General features: G+C 38.9%; 1 protein-coding gene across 1 annotated transcript in view; it reads right to left on the reverse strand.

Moving 5' to 3' along the window:
* Window positions 1-6: 6 nt before the first annotated feature.
* LOC133632131 (BMP-2-inducible protein kinase-like) overlaps window positions 7-20,000 on the reverse strand; it is a 78,442-nt gene continuing 58,448 nt past the window's right edge. Inside the window, exons 14-16 of the mRNA XM_062024372.1 lie at window positions 16,775-16,884; window positions 16,605-16,706; window positions 7-2,118 (exon numbers count right to left, since the gene is read on the reverse strand). Of these exons, the coding sequence (XP_061880356.1) occupies window positions 995-2,118; window positions 16,605-16,706; window positions 16,775-16,884 (1,336 nt within the window). The 3' untranslated portion in view covers window positions 7-994. The remainder of the gene's footprint in view (window positions 2,119-16,604; window positions 16,707-16,774; window positions 16,885-20,000) is intronic.

Consider the following 20,000-nt stretch of genomic DNA (forward strand, 5'->3'; position numbering starts at 1 on the left):
TAACAGAGCGTGTTAGCGACGTAAACAGAACTTGCTAGCGATGCCAACAGAACGTGTTTTAAAAACATGTGAAGTCACTTTCACAGATCAAACTTGCTAGCGACGCCAACAGGACTTGCTAGCGACGCCAACAGAACGTGTTTTAAAAACATGTGAAGTCACTTTCACAGATCAAACTTGCTAGCGACGCCAACAGAACTTGCTAGCGACGCCAGCAGAACTTGCTAGCGACACCAGCAGAACTTGCTAGCGACGCCAACAGAACGTGTTTTAAAAACATGTGAAGTCACTTTCACAGATCAAACTTGCTAGCGACGCCAACAGAACTTGCTAGCGACGCCAACAGAACTTGTTTTAAAAACATGAGTCACTTTCACAGATCAAACTTGCTAGCGACGTCAACAGAACTTGCTAGCGATGCCAACAGAACGTGTTTTAAAAACATGTGAAGTCACTTTCACAGATCAAACTTCCTAGTGACGCCAACAGAACTTGCTAGCGACGCCAAAAGAACTTGCTAGCGACGCCAAAAGAACTTGCTAGCGACGCCAACAGAACTTGCTAGCGACACCAGCAGAACTTGCTAGTGACGCCAACAGAACTTGCTAGCGACGCCAACAGAACTTGCTAGCGACGCCAACAGAACTTGCTAGCGACGCCAACAGAACTTGCTAGCGACGCCAGCAGAACTTGCTAGCGACGCCAGCAGAACTTGCTAGCGACGCCAACAGAACTTGCTGGCAACGCCAGCAGAAGGTGTTTTAAAAAGATGTGGAGTGACTTTCACAGATGAAAGTTCCGAGGAAGAGGAGGAAGAAAGGTCACATTGAGCATGAAAAGTAGAACTAAAAAGTGGTTAGCTCCCATAAGGCTTTGCGGTGCTGAATAAAAAGGTTGTTTAGAAAGATCATTTGACTACCATTTTGTCAAGTTGCAGCATAAAAAGAGCCAGAGTCTGAAGTCTTTGATCCCAAACAAGAAGAAAGACAGGAAGTCACTGCTTGGAGGGAAAAGGGGCGGCGCCAAAGGGGTCGAGTTCCCCGTGCGTCACCACCTGCTGCTGCTGAGGTCCGTCTGGGACGTCCATCTCTGAGAAAGGCACGGCGCCGAAGTCGTCCATGGCGTGACATTCCCAGGACAAGTTGGCGTCCTGAGGACTGAAAGGTTTGGCTCCAAAGGGGTCCAGGATCTGGTCGTCCTTCCCTTCAGCGATGGTCACGTCCACGCTGATGCTGATGTTCTCCTTGGAGTCGCACGTGCTGAGGAACTCGCTGCTGCTCTGAGAGTCTCGCCGGCCCACCTTCTTGTGTCTGCGGACTCTCTCCGGCGTGCGGAACGCAGCCTTGCCCGTCTTGCGCCCCCCGGTGGGCGTGCCGTGGTGGCGCTTGCCGTTCCCGCCGCCGGGCGCCTCTTGTTTGGTCTTCCTGTGGCGGGACGACAGCTTCTGGAGGCTGCGCTGCTTCAGGCGCTGCTGCTGAGGACCGGGAGAGTCCTGGAAGGACGGCCGGAAGATGTCCTCGGCGCTGCGGGACGTGGTCGGGGGCGGAGGGGCGGGGCCCGGCTCGAAGGGAGAAAAGCCGAAGATGTCGATGCTCTCCGGGGAAGTGGGCGGGGTTTGTCCCGTGGCATTGTCCAAGGACTTGGACAAGTTGCGACTGAACGGAGCCTTGGTGAAGACGTCCAAGTCATCAGATGGTCTGAAAGGCGCCCGGGCGAAGATGTCCGCCTTCTTGGACGCTCCCAGGAAGGGAACCGCTCCAAAAACGTCCACGGCGGACGCAGCTTTCCCGGCGCCGAGTGACTCCTGATGGAAACCACCTGGACGACTTCGCTTGATGCCCACGTCCTTCTTGGAGACCTTCTGGACTTTGCAGTCAGGATTCTCTTCGTCCTCCTCGTCCTCGGACTCCATCAGCAGTGGTCTTTGGCCCAAGTTCTCAGGCTCCTCCTCCTCCTCTTCTGGCTCCTCCTCCTCCTCTTCTGGCTCCTCCTCTTCTTCTGCCTCCTCCTCCTCGCTGCTTTTAGGCGAAGGAGGATCCGACTCAAAGTCGCTCTCGGAATCTTCGCCCGCCTTAAAGTTCTTCTTCCTGTCCACCAGCTGATCCTCAAAACCAGGACCTGCCGGAACATGACATATTATCATTCCATACGAGGACATGAGATATCATCGATCCATACGAGAACATGAGATATCATCGATCCGTACGAGGACATGAAATATCATCGATCCGTACGAGGACATGAGATATCATCGATCCGTACGAGGACATGAAATATCATCGATCCTAACGAGGACATGAGATATCATCGATCCGTACGAGGACATGAGATATCATCGATCCGTACGAGGACATGGGATATCATCGATCCGTACTAGGACATGAGATATCATCGATCCGTACGAGGACATGAAATATCATCGATCCTAACAAGGACATGAGATATCATCGATCCGTACGAGGACATGAGATATCATCGATCCTAATGAGGACATGAGATGTCATCGATCCTAATGAGGACATGAAATATCGATCTGTACGAGAACATGAAATATCATCGATCCGTACAAGGACATGAAATATCATCGATCCGTACGAGGACATGAGATATCATCGATCCGTACGAGAACATGAGATATCATTGATCCATACGAGGACATGAAATATCTATACTTACGAGAACATGAGATATCATCGATCTGTACGAGAACATGAGATATCATCGATCCATACGAGGATATGAAATATCTATACTCACGAGGACATGAAATATCTATACTTACGAGGACATGGGATATCATCGATCCGTACGAGGACATGGGATATCATCGATCCGTACGAGGACATGAGATATCATCGATCCTAACGAGGACATGAAATATAATCGATCCGTACGAGAACATGAAATATCGGTCCGTACGAGGACATGAAATATCATCGATCCGTACGAGGACATGAAATATCATCGATCCATACGAGAACATGAGATATCATCGATCCGTACGAGGACATGAAATATCATCGATCCTAACGAGGACATGAGATATCATCGATCCATACGAGAACATGAGATATCATCGATCCGTACGAGGACATGAAATATCATCGATCCTAACGAGGACATGAGATATCATCGATCCGTACGAGGACATGAAATATCATCGATCCTAACGAGGACATGAGATATCATCGATCCGTACGAGGACATGAGATATCATCGATCCGTACGAGGACATGAGATATCATCGATCCGTACTAGGACATGAGATATCATCGATCCGTACGAGGACATGAAATATCATCGATCCTAACAAGGACATGAGATATCATCGATCCGTACGAGGACATGAGATATCATCGATCCTAATGAGGACATGAGATGTCATCGATCCTAATGAGGACATGAAATATCATCGATCCGTACGAGAACATGAAATATCATCGATCCGTACAAGGACATGAAATATCATCGATCCGTACGAGGACATGAGATATCATCGATCCGTACGAGAACATGAGATATCATTGATCCATACGAGGACATGAAATATCTATACTTAGGAGAACATGAGATATCATCGATCTGTACGAGAACATGAGATATCATCGATCCATACGAGGATATGAAATATCTATACTCACGAGGACATGAAATATCTATACTTACGAGGACATGGGATATCATCGATCCGTACGAGGACATGGGCTATCATCGATCCGTACGAGGACATGAGATATCATCGACCCGTACGAGGACATGAGATATCATCGACCCGTACGAGGACATGAGATATAATCGACCCGTACGAGGACATGAGATATCATCGACCCGTACGAGGACATGAGATATCATCGACCCGTACGAGGACATGAGATATCATCGATCCTAACGAGGACATGAGATATCATCGATCCTAACGAGGACATGAAATATAATCGATCCGTACGAGAACATGAAATATCGGTCCGTACGAGGACATGAAATATCATCGATCCGTACGAGGACATGAAATATCATCTATCCGTACGAGAACATGAGATATCATCGATTCATACGAAAACATGAGATATCATCGATCCGTACGAGGACATGAGATATCATCGCTTTGTACGAGAACATGAGATATCGATCCGTGCGAGAACATGAGATATCGATCCGTATGAGAACATGAGATATCATCGATCGTACGAGGACATGAAATATCATCTATCCTTACGAGGACATAAGATATCGATCCGTACGAGGACATGAGATATCATCAGTCCGTACGAGGACATGAAATATCATTGATCCATACGAGGACATGAGATATCATCAGTCCGTACGAGGACATGAGATATCATCAGTCCGTACGAGGACATGAGATATCATCGACCCGTACGAGGACATGAAATATCATCGATCCGTACGAGGACATGGGATATCATCGATCCATACGAGGATATGAAATATCAACCCGTACGAGGACATGAGATATCGATCCGTACGAGGACATGAGATATCATCAGTCCGTACGAGGACATGAGATATCATCAGTCTGTACGAGGACATGAGATATCGTCGATCCATACGAGGACATGAAATATCAATCCGTACGAGGACATGAGATATCGATCCGTACGAGGACATGAGATATCATCAGTCCGTACGAGGACATGAGATATCATCGATCCGTACGAGGACATGAAATATAATCGATCCGTACGAGGACATGGGATATCATCGATCCATACGAGGACATGAAATATCAATCTGTACGAGGACAGGAGATATCATCGATCCGTACGAGGACATGAGATACCATCAGTCCGTACGAGGACATGAGATATCATCGATCCGTACGAGGACATGATATCATCGATCCGTACGAGGACATGAGATATCATCGATCCGTACGAGGACATGAGATATCGATCCGTACGAGGACATGAGATATCGATCCGTACGAGGACATGAGATATCATCGATCCGTACAAGGACATGAGATATCATCGATCCGTACGAGGACATGAGATATGATCGATCCGTACGAGGACATGAAATGAAAATAGTTTAGTCCCAAAAATATTTTTGAAATCCCAAGTTGTATTTTTCAACTTCCTGAAAGTGTGACGTCACATGTTTGCCAGGAAGCTCGTTAGACCACAGCCTGACATCATCATCATCATCATCATCAGTATCAGTAATATCATGAATGTAGTTATTCATGTGCTGGAGTCAGACCCCCTGCTGGTCACTAAGAAGATGACACATTTAAACACTAAGAAGGTTTTAGGACACATTCATTGAAGAAGTGCAGAAGAGACATTTATTTAGCATTAAAGAATAAAAAGGTATAAAAGTTCACTTTTCCTGCCAGGCCATCAATAATTGATCAGATTGATGATCAATAATGATGTTAAGTACAAGTCAACTTGACCCCGCCTTCCCTTTGCTGGACAAAAAGCTCAAGTGGAGCATGAACACATGAACACGTGAACACATGAACACGTGAACACATGAACACGTGAACACATGAACACGTGAACACATGAACACGTGAACACATGAACACATGAACACATGAACACGTGAACACATGAACAGCTCTTTGGTTGCAGGAGACATGTGAGCCAACACTGCCATCAAGTGGCCAAACCATGTAAATACATCTTTTATTTTAGCTAATAACTACTTCATACTTTTATATTGACAGTAGTTGTAATGTACATCATGTAGTACTACTGAGGTAATAACTACTTCATACTTTTATATTGACAGCAGTTGTAATGTACATCATGTAGTACTGCTGAGGTAATAACTACTTCATACTTTTATATTGACAATAGTTGTAGTGTACATCATGTAGTACTACTGAGGTAATAACTACTTCATACTTTTATATTGACAATAGTTGTAATGTACATCATGTAGTACTACTGAGGTAATAACTACTTCATACTTTTATATTGACAGCAGTTGTAATGTACATCATGTAGTACTGCTGAGGTAATAACTACTTCATACTTTTATATTGACAATAGTTGTAATGTACATCATGTAGTACTACTGAGGTAATAACTACTTCATACTTTTATATTGACAGCAGTTGTAATGTACATCATGTAGTACTACTGAGGTAATAACTACTTCATACTTTTATATTGACAATAGTTGTAATGTACATCATGTAGTACTACTGAGGTAATAACTACTTCATACTTTTATATTGACAATAGTTGTAATGTACATCATGTAGTACTACTGAGGTAATAACTACTTCATACTTTTATATTGACAATAGTTGTAGTGTACATCATGTAGTACTACTGAGGTAATAACTACTTCATACTTTTATATTGACAATAGTTGTAATGTACATCATGTAGTACTACTGAGGTAATAACTACTTCATACTTTTATATTGACAATAGTTGTAGTGTACATCATGTGGTACTACTGAGGTAATAACTACTTCATACTTTTATATTGACAATAGTTGTAATGTACATCATGTAGTACTACTGAGGTAATAACTACATACTTTTATATTGACAGCAGTTGTAATGTACATCATGTAGTACTACTGAGGTAATAACTACTTCATACTTTTATATTGACAATAGTTGTAATGTACATCATGTAGTACTACTGAGGTAATAACTACTTCATACTTTTATATTGACAATAGTTGTAATGTACATCATGTAGTACTACTGAGGTAATAACTACTTCATACTTTTATATTGACAATAGTTGTAATGTACATCATGTAGTACTACTGAGGTAATAACTACCTCATACTTTTATATTGACAATAGTTGTAATGTGCATCATGTAGTACTACTGAGGTAATAACTACTTCATACTTTTATATTGACAATAGTTGTAATGTACATCATGTAGTACTACTGAGGTAATAACTACTTCATACTTTTATATTGACAATAGTTGTAATGTACATCATGTAGTACTACTGAGGTAATAACTACCTCATACTTTTATATTGACAATAGTTGTAATGTGCATCATGTAGTACTACTGAGGTAATAACTACTTCATACTTTTATATTGACAATAGTTGTAATGTACATCATGTAGTACTACTGAGGTAATAACTACTTCATACTTTTATATTGACAATAGTTGTAATGTACATCATGTAGTACTACTGAGGTAATAACTACTTCATACTTTTATATTGACAATAGTTGTAATGTACATCATGTAGTACTACTGAGGTAAATACTTTTATATTTGATAAGTAAAAAGTAGAAATATGTCAAATGTATTTTGTCTTCACCTTCTTGGCTGTTTAGAAATGATTTATTGTATTGATATGATTTGTTGTGATTAGGAGCAGATTAGTGATTAAAGGACTAAAAGTGAGAGTAATTAACAAAGTTGGTCGCTCTACTTGAGCTCAAATGTACAAAAACCTTCAGTTAAAAATGTCTTTCTTTGAAAAGTGTTGAAGTATTATTATTAATAATAAGATGCCTGCTGGTATACGTGCTGGTGGTCGGCTACAATCAGGATTATTTCAAGTCTTTTTTGGATCAGGATTAATCACACCATTATTGGCTCATTTCAAACATGAATCTTCATTTCACCATTAAAGCTGTTTGAACCTGAAATAGAACAAGCAGTAAAAAATCATCATTTTAAAGAAGTGTATCTTCCACTCATGTTAGCACCAGAGTGTCATGAAACACATTTATTGGTGCAACACTTTGATGAGGATTGCCAGTTAAATCTAAATAATTGTGTCATTGTACAAATAAGTCTTTCAAAACCTTTATTTTGTTAGCAGTCAGACCGGATGTTGCACACAGCGCTGTTATTGTGAAGGGGGGAAGTGTGCCGCTGGATTTATTCCACCTTAAATAAACATTTGAAAGTAATTAACATGTAAAAAATAGTTCAACACATTTCAATAATAGCAACTTTAGATTTTTAACTGCCTTTTTTTTTTACGTTTTACACTTATTTTACTACTGTAGTGTTTTTTGTGTCATACATCAAATGTAATTAAACACAAATTACAAACATCAAAAAGTAAAAAAAACCAAAAACATTTAGTAACAAAAATATATTTAAATAGCAATATGAAAAAATAAAATTCAGTTTTTCCGTTTGAATTATTTTTTAATTCAGTTTTTTAGCTTTTCCACTCATTTTACAAGCAGATTGTGCGCTTTTTGTGTCATAAATAAAATATCATTTAAACACAAAAAATGATTGGTGCAATAAATGTGACCAATATTTTAAGACAATGCGTAATATTTTTTAAAGGTACATGTAAGGTACTTTTTCAAAACCTTTATTTTGTTAGCACAGTCAAAAAAGAATATTAACAAAACATTTATAGAAAATAAAATCAGCTTTTCTGTTTATTTTTAATTACTGTTTACACTTATTTTACCATTACAGTGTGTTTTGTGTCATATGTCAAATGTAATCAAACACAGATTACTAACAAACATCAAAAAGTAAAACACTTTTTTTTTTAAGTAACAATAAACTTAAATAGAAATATTTTTTAAAAAAAACAATTCCGTTTTTTACCTTTTACACTAATTTTACCACCAGATTGTGCACTTTTTGTGTCATAAATAAAACATTTAAACACAAAAAATGATTGGTGCAATAAATGTGACCAATATTTTAAGCCAATGCGTAATATTTGTGTAAATGTACCTTTAAGTACATGTAAGGTACTTTTTCAAAACCTTTATTTTGTCAGCAGTCACACTGGATGTCGCACACAGCGCTGTTATTGTGAAGGGGGGGAAGTGTGCTGCTGGATTTATTCCACCACCAAAACTTAACATTGAGTAAACAACAGGAACTAATAAAAAAATAGTACTAATGACAAAAAAATAGTAATATTAGGTTTTTAATTCAATTTGTTTTTACTTTTTACACCCTTTTCGTCGGTTTTACAAGCTGAGGAATAGTTTTTATCCATGATAATAATTTTAGCGACAGCCACGCTGACATCTTGCCGCTGCTGGTGCACTTTGCAAAGAACAGGCCATCCAGTTTGTGTTGCAGGGCTTTTATTTTGGCGGTACACTCACACAGCAAACATTGTGTCACTCGTCCACCAGGGCCACAAAAGAAAAGCTGCAGATGTAAACAACAAACATGTCGCCTAGCTTATTAGCACGCGACGACAAGATGTTTTTCAGCATGGCTGTCCTACGCATGCGGCATGGCAACAAGCCCAGGCCAAACATCCCGACAGGCGAACAACTCGCCGCGTTCGTACGATGATTAGCGATAAGCCTTAACTTTCCTATGCTAGCGTACGTCGGAACCTTTTACAGACGTAACATGAGCTCATTTATTTTATGGCACATTCTAGAAATACGACCAAAAAATAAAAAATGGAATACATTTTTTTCCTTAAAACTATCATTGCTCAAAAAATAATAATGAATCAAAATCACTGGTATGAATTATTGACATATTCAAGGCTCCAATTACTTTACATCAATTATTACACTTTGAAATATTTTTGGGGTAGAAATATTGCATATTTTGTGTATTTGCCATAAAAAACAGAGTCTTCTTTGACAAAAAGGAAGTAAAACAAACAAAAATACATTAAAAAAAAAAACATAATTGACAGATAGAGCTGAAGTTTATCTAGAAATATTAAAAGTAAAAAAAAGATTTCAACAATTTTATGAGTGGGACCCTTTTGGGTCCCTGAGAGTTTTTATTTTTTTAAAACTGTCATTACTCATAAAATAACCATGAACCAAAATCAATGTTATGAATTATGGATCTATTTGAGGCTCCAATGACTTCACATCAAATATTTTACTTTGAATTATTTTTATGGGTCGGGGGTTTAATATTTGCCGTTAAAAAAATGTTTTAATTTTTTTTTTAAACCTTATAATGGACAGATCTGAAGTTAATTAGTGATGTAAGTGTTGAAAGTAAAAGAAAATTATGTAGGACTTATTTTTAAAATGTTATGAGTGGGACCCTTTTTGAGTTTTAGTGTGATTAAAAATAAAAATAAAACTGTCATAACTCATAAAATATTAATAGATCAAAATCATTGTTATGAATTATTGACATATTCAAGGCTCCAATTACCTCACATCAAATATTACACTTTTTAATATTTTGGGGGGAAATATTGCATATTTTGTGTTTTTGTCATAAAAACACAAAGTCTTCCTTGACATAAAAGACGTAAAACGAACAAAAAGACAAAAAAACAACAACTTATGATTGACAGATAGATATGAAGTTTATCTAGAAGTGTTCAAAGTAAAAACAAATAAAAAGTTATGATTTATTTTCAACAATTTTGGGTCCCTGAGTTTTAGTGTGATTTTTTTCAAACTGTCATTACTCATAATATAATAATGAATCAAAATCAATGTTGTGAATTATTGATCTATTTAAGGCTCCAATAACTTCACATCAAATATTTTACTTTGACATATTTTGGGGTAAAAATATTGCATATTTTGTGTTTTTACCATAAAGAAGAGGTTTGACAAAAATGGCTTGAAGCATAAAATAAAAACCTTAATATGGACAGACAGATCTGAAGTTGATCGAGAGACTTCAATAAAAACAATAATAGGATTTATTTTTATGACTGAGATCCTTCCGGGTCCCAGGATTGTATCGCTTTTAAAAATGACAAAATGGCCACCACAGTTTGGACCCCCCTCATGTAAACATGAACAATAAATCAATGTACTGATTGATTGATTGATTGATTGATTATTGTTCCAATCAGCACTGCTGGTCCACAGGACAACAAAACACCAGAAAAAAGGCACTTTAGTTTTTTCAGCAAGAAAAGGACACATCGTAACCTTTAGCATGTTAGCATGTTAGCAAAACACCGTTCACCTTCAATGTTTGTGGTTAGCATGCTGCTAGTTAGCACACAAACACACTAATTCTTACTCCTTAATAAGTATGAAAAAGTTAGCACGACGGAGCTTAAATGGAATGTTAGCATCGGAACGAGGGTTGCATAATGCACAAAAGTGTGCCTAATTGGAAAAGGGTGAAATAGACAAATGATTAATTATTATTGCAACCAATGTTTATTATTCTGTGGCAGACTCCAGCACCTCTGCTGGTGGCACAGAGTACTGCACCGCCTAGCAGGATAGTCCCTCCATGAAATACATGGCATGATGAGTCCTTAGTCCAAATAAAACATTGTAACCTCGCATGATATTATTATTATTAATCCTTAGTCCAAATAAAACATTGATGGCACAAAGCCATCAAAATGTTGCAATTTATCAAACGTTTGACTTTTCTGTTCGTTACAAAATGTTCTTTTTCAAATCAAGACATTCATTTTTTGCTGCCTAAAAAAACTAAAAATCTACGTTAAAAAAAAAAAAAGTAGCACAAACGTTCACATTATTCAGAACAGGAAGTAATTATTCACAACAGGAAGTGACTATTGCTGCTTTTACAACCAAACGGCTGTTCACGCCATCACGAGTATTTGACTCTTTTGTTACATTCCACCCGGTGGACGGTAAACACATCGTCTCACGCTTCAAAATGTTGGGCGAATAGAACCTTCACGTCGTACAGGAAGTAGCGGTAGAACGTTCACGTCGTACAGGAAGTAGCGGTAGAACCTTCACGTCGTACAGGAAGTAGCGATAGAACGTTCACGTCGTACAGGAAGTAGCGGTAGAATTTTCACGTCGTACAGGAAGTAGCGGTAAAACGTTCACGTCGTACAGGAAGTAGCGGGAGAACCTTCACGTCATACAGGAAGTAGCGGGAGAACCTTCACGTCGTACAGGAAGTAGCGGGAGAACCTTCACGTCGTACAGGAAGTAGCGATAGAATTTTTTTCACATCGTACAGGAAGTAGCGGTAGAATTTTCACGTCGTACAGGAAGTAGCGGTAAAACGTTCACGTCGTACAGGAAGTAGCGGGAGAAGTACAGGAAGTAGCGGGAGAACCTTCACGTCGTACAGGAAGTAGCGGGAGAACCTTCACGTCGTACAGGAAGTAGCGGTAGAACGTTCACGTCGTACAGGAAGTAGCGATAGAATTTTTTTCACATCGTACAGGAAGTAGCGATAGAATTTTTTTCACATCGTACAGGAAGTGGCGGTAGAATTTTCACGTCGTACAGGAAGTAGCGGTAGAACGTTCACGTCGTACAGGAAGTAGCGGTAGAATGTTCACGTCGTACAGGAAGTAGCGATAGAACATTCACGTCGTACAGGAAGTAGCGATAGAACGTTCACGTCGTACAGGAAGTAGCGGTAAAACGTTCACGTCGTACAGGAAGTAGCGGTAAAACGTTCACGTCGTACAGGAAGTAGCGGTAGAAGTACAGGAAGTAGCGGGAGAAGTACAGGAAGTAGCGGTAGAAGTACAGGAAGTAGCGGTAGAAGTACAGGAAGTAGCGGGACAAGTACCGGAAGTAGCGGGAGAAGTACAGGAAGTAGCGGGAGAAGTACAGGAAGTAGCGGTAGAAGTACAGGAAGTAGCGGTAGAAGTACAGGAAGTAGCGGGAGAAGTACAGGAAGTAGCGGGAGAAGTACAGCAAGTAGCGGGAGAAGTACAGCAAGTAGCGGGAGAAGTACAGGAAGTAGCGGGAGAAGTAGCGGGAGAAGTACAGGAAGTAGCGGGAGAAGTACAGGAAGAAGCGGGAGAAGTACAGGAAGTAGCGGGAGAAGTACAGGAAGTAGCGGGAGAAGTACAGGAAGTAGCGGGAGAAGTACAGGAAGTAGCGGGAGAAGTACAGGAAGTAGCGGGAGAAGTACAGGAAGTAGCGGGAGAAGTCAGTGAATATTTCACGCAGCCTTTCAAAAAGACTTTACTGAGCAGAAGAAAGGAAAGTTGTTGTTTTTTCTGCTGAAGAGAGGTGGCGCCAAAGGACTCTCTTCCGGAGCGTTTCTTCCCGTCACTCACATGTGAGGAAAAAGTGTCAAATGTTGCTAGTGGAAACATGAAGTAGTAAAATATCAACTCACACCTCATTTGTATTCATACCCACTGGAAGTACTTACATTTTCTAACACTTAATAATATATATATATATAAATGTACATTTTGTTTGTAAACTAACTTTTGTAAATGTTTTAGTGAGTCTCCTGCAACTAGAAGATGTAACTTCCTCAGATGTTACCTCTTTTGAAAAAGTGAAGTACAAACCTTGTTTCCATATGAGTTGGTAAATGGTGTTAGATGTAAATATAAAGTCAATACAATGATTTGGGAATCCTTTTCAAGCCATATTCAGTTGAATATGCTACAAAGACAACATATTTCATGTTCTAACTCATTTTGTGCAAATAATTATTAACTTTATAATTTGATGGCAGCAACACGTGACAAAGAAGTTGGGAAAGGTGGCAATAAATACTGATCAAGTTGAGGAATGCTCATCAAACACTTATTTGGAACATCCCACAGGTGAACAGGCTAATTGGGAACAGGTGGGTGCCATGATTGGCTATAAAAGTAGATTCAGTCATTCACAAACAAGGATGGGGCGAGGGTCACCACTTTGTCAACAAATGCCTGAGCAAATTGTTGAACAGTTTAAGAACAACCTTTCTCAAGCAGCTATTGCAAGGAATTGAGGGATTTCACCATCTACGCTCCGTAATATCATCAAAGACAATGTGGAGAAATCACTGCAGGTAAGCAGCTAAGCCCGTGACCTTCCATCCCTCAGGCTGTACTGCATCAACATCAGTGTGTAAAGGATATCACCACATGGAACACTTCAGAAAGCCACTGTCAGTAACTACAGTTGGTCGCTACATCTGTAAGTGCAAGTTAAAACTCTCCTATGCAAGGCGAAAACCGTTTATCAACAACACCCAGAAACGCAGTCGGCTTTGGCTGGGCCTGAACTCATCTAAGATGGACTGATACAAAGTGGAAAAGTGTTCTGTGGTCTGACGAGTCCACATTTCTAATTGTTTTTGGAAACTGTGGACGACCAAAGAGGAAAAGAACCATCCGGATTGTTCTAGGGTGAAAGTGTAAAAGGCAGCATGTGTGATGGTATGGGGGTGTATTAGTGGTCAAGACATGGGTAACTTACACATCTGTGAAGGCACCATTAATGCTGAAAGGTACATACAGCTTTTGGAGCAACATATGTTGTTACCATGGACGCCCCTGCTTATTTCAGCAAGACAATGCCAAGCCACGTGTTACATCAACATGGCTTCATAGTAAACGAGTGCGGGTACTAGACTGGCCTGCCTGTAGTCCAGACATTGAAAATGTGTGGCACCTGCAATGTGAGAAGGGAGACCCCCGGACTGTTGAACAACTTAAGCTGTACATCAAGCAAGAATGGGAAAGAATTCCACTTCAAAAATGTGTCTCCTCACTTCCCAAACCAAAACTGAGTGTTGTTCAAAGGAAAGGCCATGTAACACAGTGGTGAACATGCCCTTTCACAACTACTTTGGCACGTGTTGCAGCCATCAAATTATAACTTCATTATTATTTGCAAAAAAAAAGTGAAGTGTATGAGTTTGAACATGAAATATGTTGTCTTTGTAGCATATTCAACTGAATATGGCTTGAAAAGGATTTGCAAATCATTGTATTCACTTTATATTTACATCTAACACCATTTACCAACTCATATGGAAACGGGGTTTGTACAATCATTATTCCAAATAACTCATTGTGAGAGTCGCTTTGAATGGAGGATGAATTCTGAATGAAATTGTCTCTGCAAGAATCAGAACCAGAACCAGAAAGAATCGTGAGGAGTCCAAAGTTCACTCTGCTAAACATCCTCAATTCTGGACTGTAAACCAGGGCTACATATAGTTTTTAAAAGAACCAAAACAAAGACATTGAAAAAGTATGTACCGTAATTTCCGGACTATAAGCCGCTACTTTTTCCCCTGGTTCTGGTCCCTGCGGCTTATACAAGGGTGCGGCTTATTTACGGCCTGTTCTTCTCCGACACCGACGAAGAGGATTTCGGTGGTTTAAGTACGCAGGAGGAAGACGATGACACAATGATTAAAGACTGACTTTTCATATACCGGTAGGCTGGTTATTTTGATAACGTACAGGCGAGCACTTTGTATTACTTTGCAGCGTTGTATTATTTGTACTCTGCACGGATGCTGTTCGCCATGTCAAAGATGTGAAAGTTTGATTGAATGATTGAAAGATTTATTGTTAATAAATGGGACGCTTTGCGTTCCCAAACAGTCATCTCTGTCCCGACAATCCCCTCCGTGGTAGCAGGAACCCCTATATACTACGCTAATTACACATCAAAACCCTGCGGCTTATAGTCGGGTGCGGCTTATATATGGAGCAATCTGTATTTTCCTCTAAATTTAGCTGGTGCGGCTTATAGTCAGGTGCGGCTTATAGTCCGGAAATTACGGTAATTGTTTGTGCTATGGCGCCATCTTTTGGAGCAGTTTGCTCACTGCAGGTTCTTCTGTTTGGACTTTGAACAGGAAGTACAAGAGCCGTCCATAGCGGTTTTACTTGTATGGATTCATCACTCCAAGCAACGTTTGTAAGTTTTACAATATAACTAACTACAACTATTGTTACTCACTAAAGCGTCCCATGTGTGAAGGTCTTTTCATGCATATTTGTAAGTAATATCATAATTATTAAGTAAGTATTATTAACTTACATTCTTTTTGTATTGTTTCACTTTCACAAATTCCTCAGTAAATTCAGCAAAACGTCAGCGTGGAGTTATTGAGTCTGCTTAGCGCAGCTAGAGGCTCCATGGCTTCTGTTTTGTTTCATCAGCCATTTTACTGCCCTGTTACACACACTGTTTGGAAACAATTAAGGTATGTAAATAAACATTTACTAAATATTGGATATACTAATATATGTACAAATATTGTAGTGGTTGTGGCTTATAAAGCGGACAATACGGTGAGAGTAATTATACGTTTGTCTTCAAATGTTTGTCTGGGTGTAAAAAAGTGTCGTCTTATATTCCAGGTCATCACCTCATTGCTTTGCCATTTGCTAGCATGTTAGCAACATGCTAATTAACTGTGAAAGACGTGGAAACGGAGAGCGGACGAACTTGACGGCGTTTTCCACTTGAAAGGTAACAGACTCATCCCGCGTTTGGACGCTAGTTTAAAAACATCATTTACAATCAGAGAAGATAGCAAAAGTCCACAATCACATTAAGTTTTGGTCCTAGGATTAAAAAAAAAGAGTTTAAGTTGACTTTGGTCCACGCAGAGTTTGGTAGTCGAGTATAAAGAACATGTTATCTTTGGAAGCTCCGCCTCTTCCTGTTGTGCTGCAAAGTTGTCCCCGCCCAGCTAGTGACAGACAATACAAGCAGAAGGTGGGGTCCTGGCAGCGGGGCTGCCCTAAGACTTGCCCGCGTTGGACAGGAACACAGAAGGTGGGGTCCTGGCAGCGGGGCTGCCCTAAGACTTGCCCGCGTTGGACAGGAACCCAGAAGGTGGGGTCCTGGCAGCGGGGCTGCCCTAAGACTTGCCCGCGTTGGACAGGAACACAGAAGGTGGGGTCCTGGCAGCGGGGCTGCCCTAAGACTTGCCCGCGTTGGACAGGAACACAGAAGGTGGGGTCCTGGCAGCGGGGCTGCCCTAAGACTTGCCTGCGTTGGACAGGAACGGCGGCGAGCCAAAGAGGTCTTCAGCCAGCGGGGGTCTGGAGGACTGGGGGGGCTCCGGGTCCTCGCTGCTGTCCTCGGGCTTCTCTGTGAGGACGACACAGGTGAGGACGCCAGCTGGGGTGGGTTTAGGCACGAGGTCAAAGGTCACTTGCTTGCTCGCAGCAGGTCAAACTCCCGGTCGATCAGCTCCTCCTCGGTCAGTCGGGAGAAGTTGTCCTCGCCGAAGGGGTTCCAGCGAGACATGTCGGGGGGGAGGGAGGACCTGTGTACACATCATCAGCTTTAGGATCAACAACCTTCACCATGATATCAGATTTAGGATCAATAATGTTCAACATATCAGATTTAGGATCAATAATGTTCACCATGATATCAGCTTTAGGATCAATGTTCAACATATCAGATTTAGGATCAATGTTCAACATATCAGATTTAGGATCAATAATGTTCACCATGATATCAGATTTAGGATCAATAATGTTCAACATATCAGATTTAGGATCAATAATGTTCACCATGATATCAGCTTCAGTATCAGTAATGTTCACCATGATATCAGCTTTAGGATCAACAACCTTCACCATGATATCAGATTTAGGATCAATAATGTTCACCATGATATCAGCTTCAGGATCAGTAATGTTCACAATGATATCAGATTTAGGATCAATAATGTTCAACATATCAGATTTAGGATCAATAATGTTCACCATATCAGATTTAGGATCAATAATGTTCACCATGATATCAGCTTTAAGATCAATGTTCAACATATCAGATTTAGGATCAATAATGTTCACCATGATATCAGCTTTAGGATCAATAATGTTCAACATATCAGATTTAGGATCAATAATGTTCACCATGATACCAGCTTTAGGATCAATGTTCAACATATCAGATTTAGGATCAATAATGTTCACCATGATATCAGCTTTAGGATCAATAATGTTCAACATATCAGATTTAGGATCAATAATGTTCACCATGATATCAGCTTCAGGATCAGTAATGTTCACCATGATATCAGATTTAGGATCAATAATGTTCAACATATCAGATTTAGGATCAATAATGTTCACCATGATATCAGCTTCAGGATCAGTAATGTTCACCATGATATCAGCTTTAGGATCAATGTTCAACATATCAGATTTAGGATCAATAATGTTCACCATGATATCGGCTTTAGGATCAATGTTCAACATATCTGATTTAGGATCAACAATGTTCACCATGATATCAGATTTAGGATCAATGTTCAACATATCAGATTTAGGATCAATAATGTTCACCATGATATCAGATTTAGGATCAATAATGTTCAACATATCAGATTTAGGATCAATAATGTTCACCATGATATCAGCTTCAGGATCAGTAATGTTCACAATATCAGATTTAGGATCAATAATGTTCAACATATCAGATTTAGGATCAATAATGTTCACCATATCAGATTTAGGATCAATAATGTTCAACATATCAGATTTAGGATCAATAATGTTCACCAGGATATCAGCTTTAAGATCAATGTTCAACATATCAGATTTAGGATCAATAATGTTCACCATGATATCAGCTTTAGTATCAATAATGTTCAACATATCAGATTTAGGATCAATAATGTTCACCATGATATCAGTTTTAGGATCAATGTTCAACATATCAGATTTAGGATCAATAATGTTCACCATGATATCAGCTTTAGGATCAATAATGTTAAACATATCAGATTTAGGATCAATAATGTTCACCATGATATCGGCTTTAGGATCAATGTTCAACATATCTGATTTAGGATCAATAATGTTCACCATGATATCAGATTTAGGATCAATAATGTTCAACATATCAGATTTAGGATCAATAATGTTCACCATGATACCAGCTTTAGGATCAATGTTCAACATATCAGATTTAGGATCAATAATGTTCACCATGATATCAGCTTTAGGATCAATGTTCAACATATCAGATTTAGGATCAATAATGTTCACCATATCAGATTTAGGTTCAATAATGTTCAACATATCAGATTTAGGATCAATAATGTTCACCATGATATCAGCTTTAGGATCAATAATGTTCACCATGATATCAGCTTTAGGATCAATGTTCAACATATCAGATTTAGGATCAATAATGTTCACCATATCAGATTTAGGTTCAATAATGTTCAACATATCAGATTTAGGATCAATAATGTTCACCATATCAGCTTTAGGATCAATGTTCAACATATCAGATTCAGGATCAATAATGTTCACCATGATATCAGATTTATGATGAATGATGTTCAACATATCAGATTTAGGTTTAATAATGTTCACCATGATATCAAATTTAGGATCAACAATGTTCACCATGATATCAAATTTAGGATCAACAATGTTCACCGTGATATCAGATTTAGGATTAATTATGTTTACCATTTCAGATTTAGGATCAACAATGTTCAACATGATATCAGATGTATGATGAATTATGTTCACCTTGATATCAGATTTAGGATCAACAATGTTCACTGTGATAGATTTATGATGAACAATGTTTACCATATCAAATTTATGATCGATACTGTTCTCCATGATATCAGATTTTGACTCAATAATGTTCTGCATATCAGATTTAGGATGAACAATGTTCACCGTATCATCAGATTTAGGATCAATAATGTTCACTGTGACATTCAATTTTTGATTAGATATGTTCACCATATCAGATTTAGGATCAATAATGTTCACCATGATATCAAATTTATGATTAATTATGTTTACCATGATATTAGATTCAAGATTAATTATGTTCACTATGATATCTGATTTAGGATCAACGATGTTCACCATGATATCAGATTTATGATGAATTATGTTCACTATGATATCTGATTTAGGACCAACAATGTTCACCATGATGTCAAATGTATGATACTGTTCTCAATGATATCAAATTTTGACTCAATGTTCTTTATGATATCAAATTTAGGATGAACAATGTTCACCATATCAGATTTATGATGAATTGTGTTCACCATGATATCAGATTCAGGATCAATGTTAGTTATGATATCAGATTTAGGATCAATAATGTTAGTTATGATATCAGATTTAGGATCAATAATGTTAGTTATGATATCAGATTTAGGAACAATAATGTTAGTTATGATATCAGATTTAGGATCAATAATGTTAGTTATGATATCAGATTTAAGATCAATAATGTAAGTTATGATATCAGATTTAGGATCAATAATGTTAGTTATGATATCAGATATAGGATCAATAATGTTAGTTATGATATCAGATTTAAGATCAATAATGTAAGTTATGATATCAGATTTAGGATCAATAATGTTAGTTATGATATCAGATTTAG

Source organism: Entelurus aequoreus, linkage group LG17 (assembly GCF_033978785.1).
Source record: "Entelurus aequoreus isolate RoL-2023_Sb linkage group LG17, RoL_Eaeq_v1.1, whole genome shotgun sequence".
Lineage (NCBI taxonomy): Eukaryota > Metazoa > Chordata > Actinopteri > Syngnathiformes > Syngnathidae > Entelurus > Entelurus aequoreus.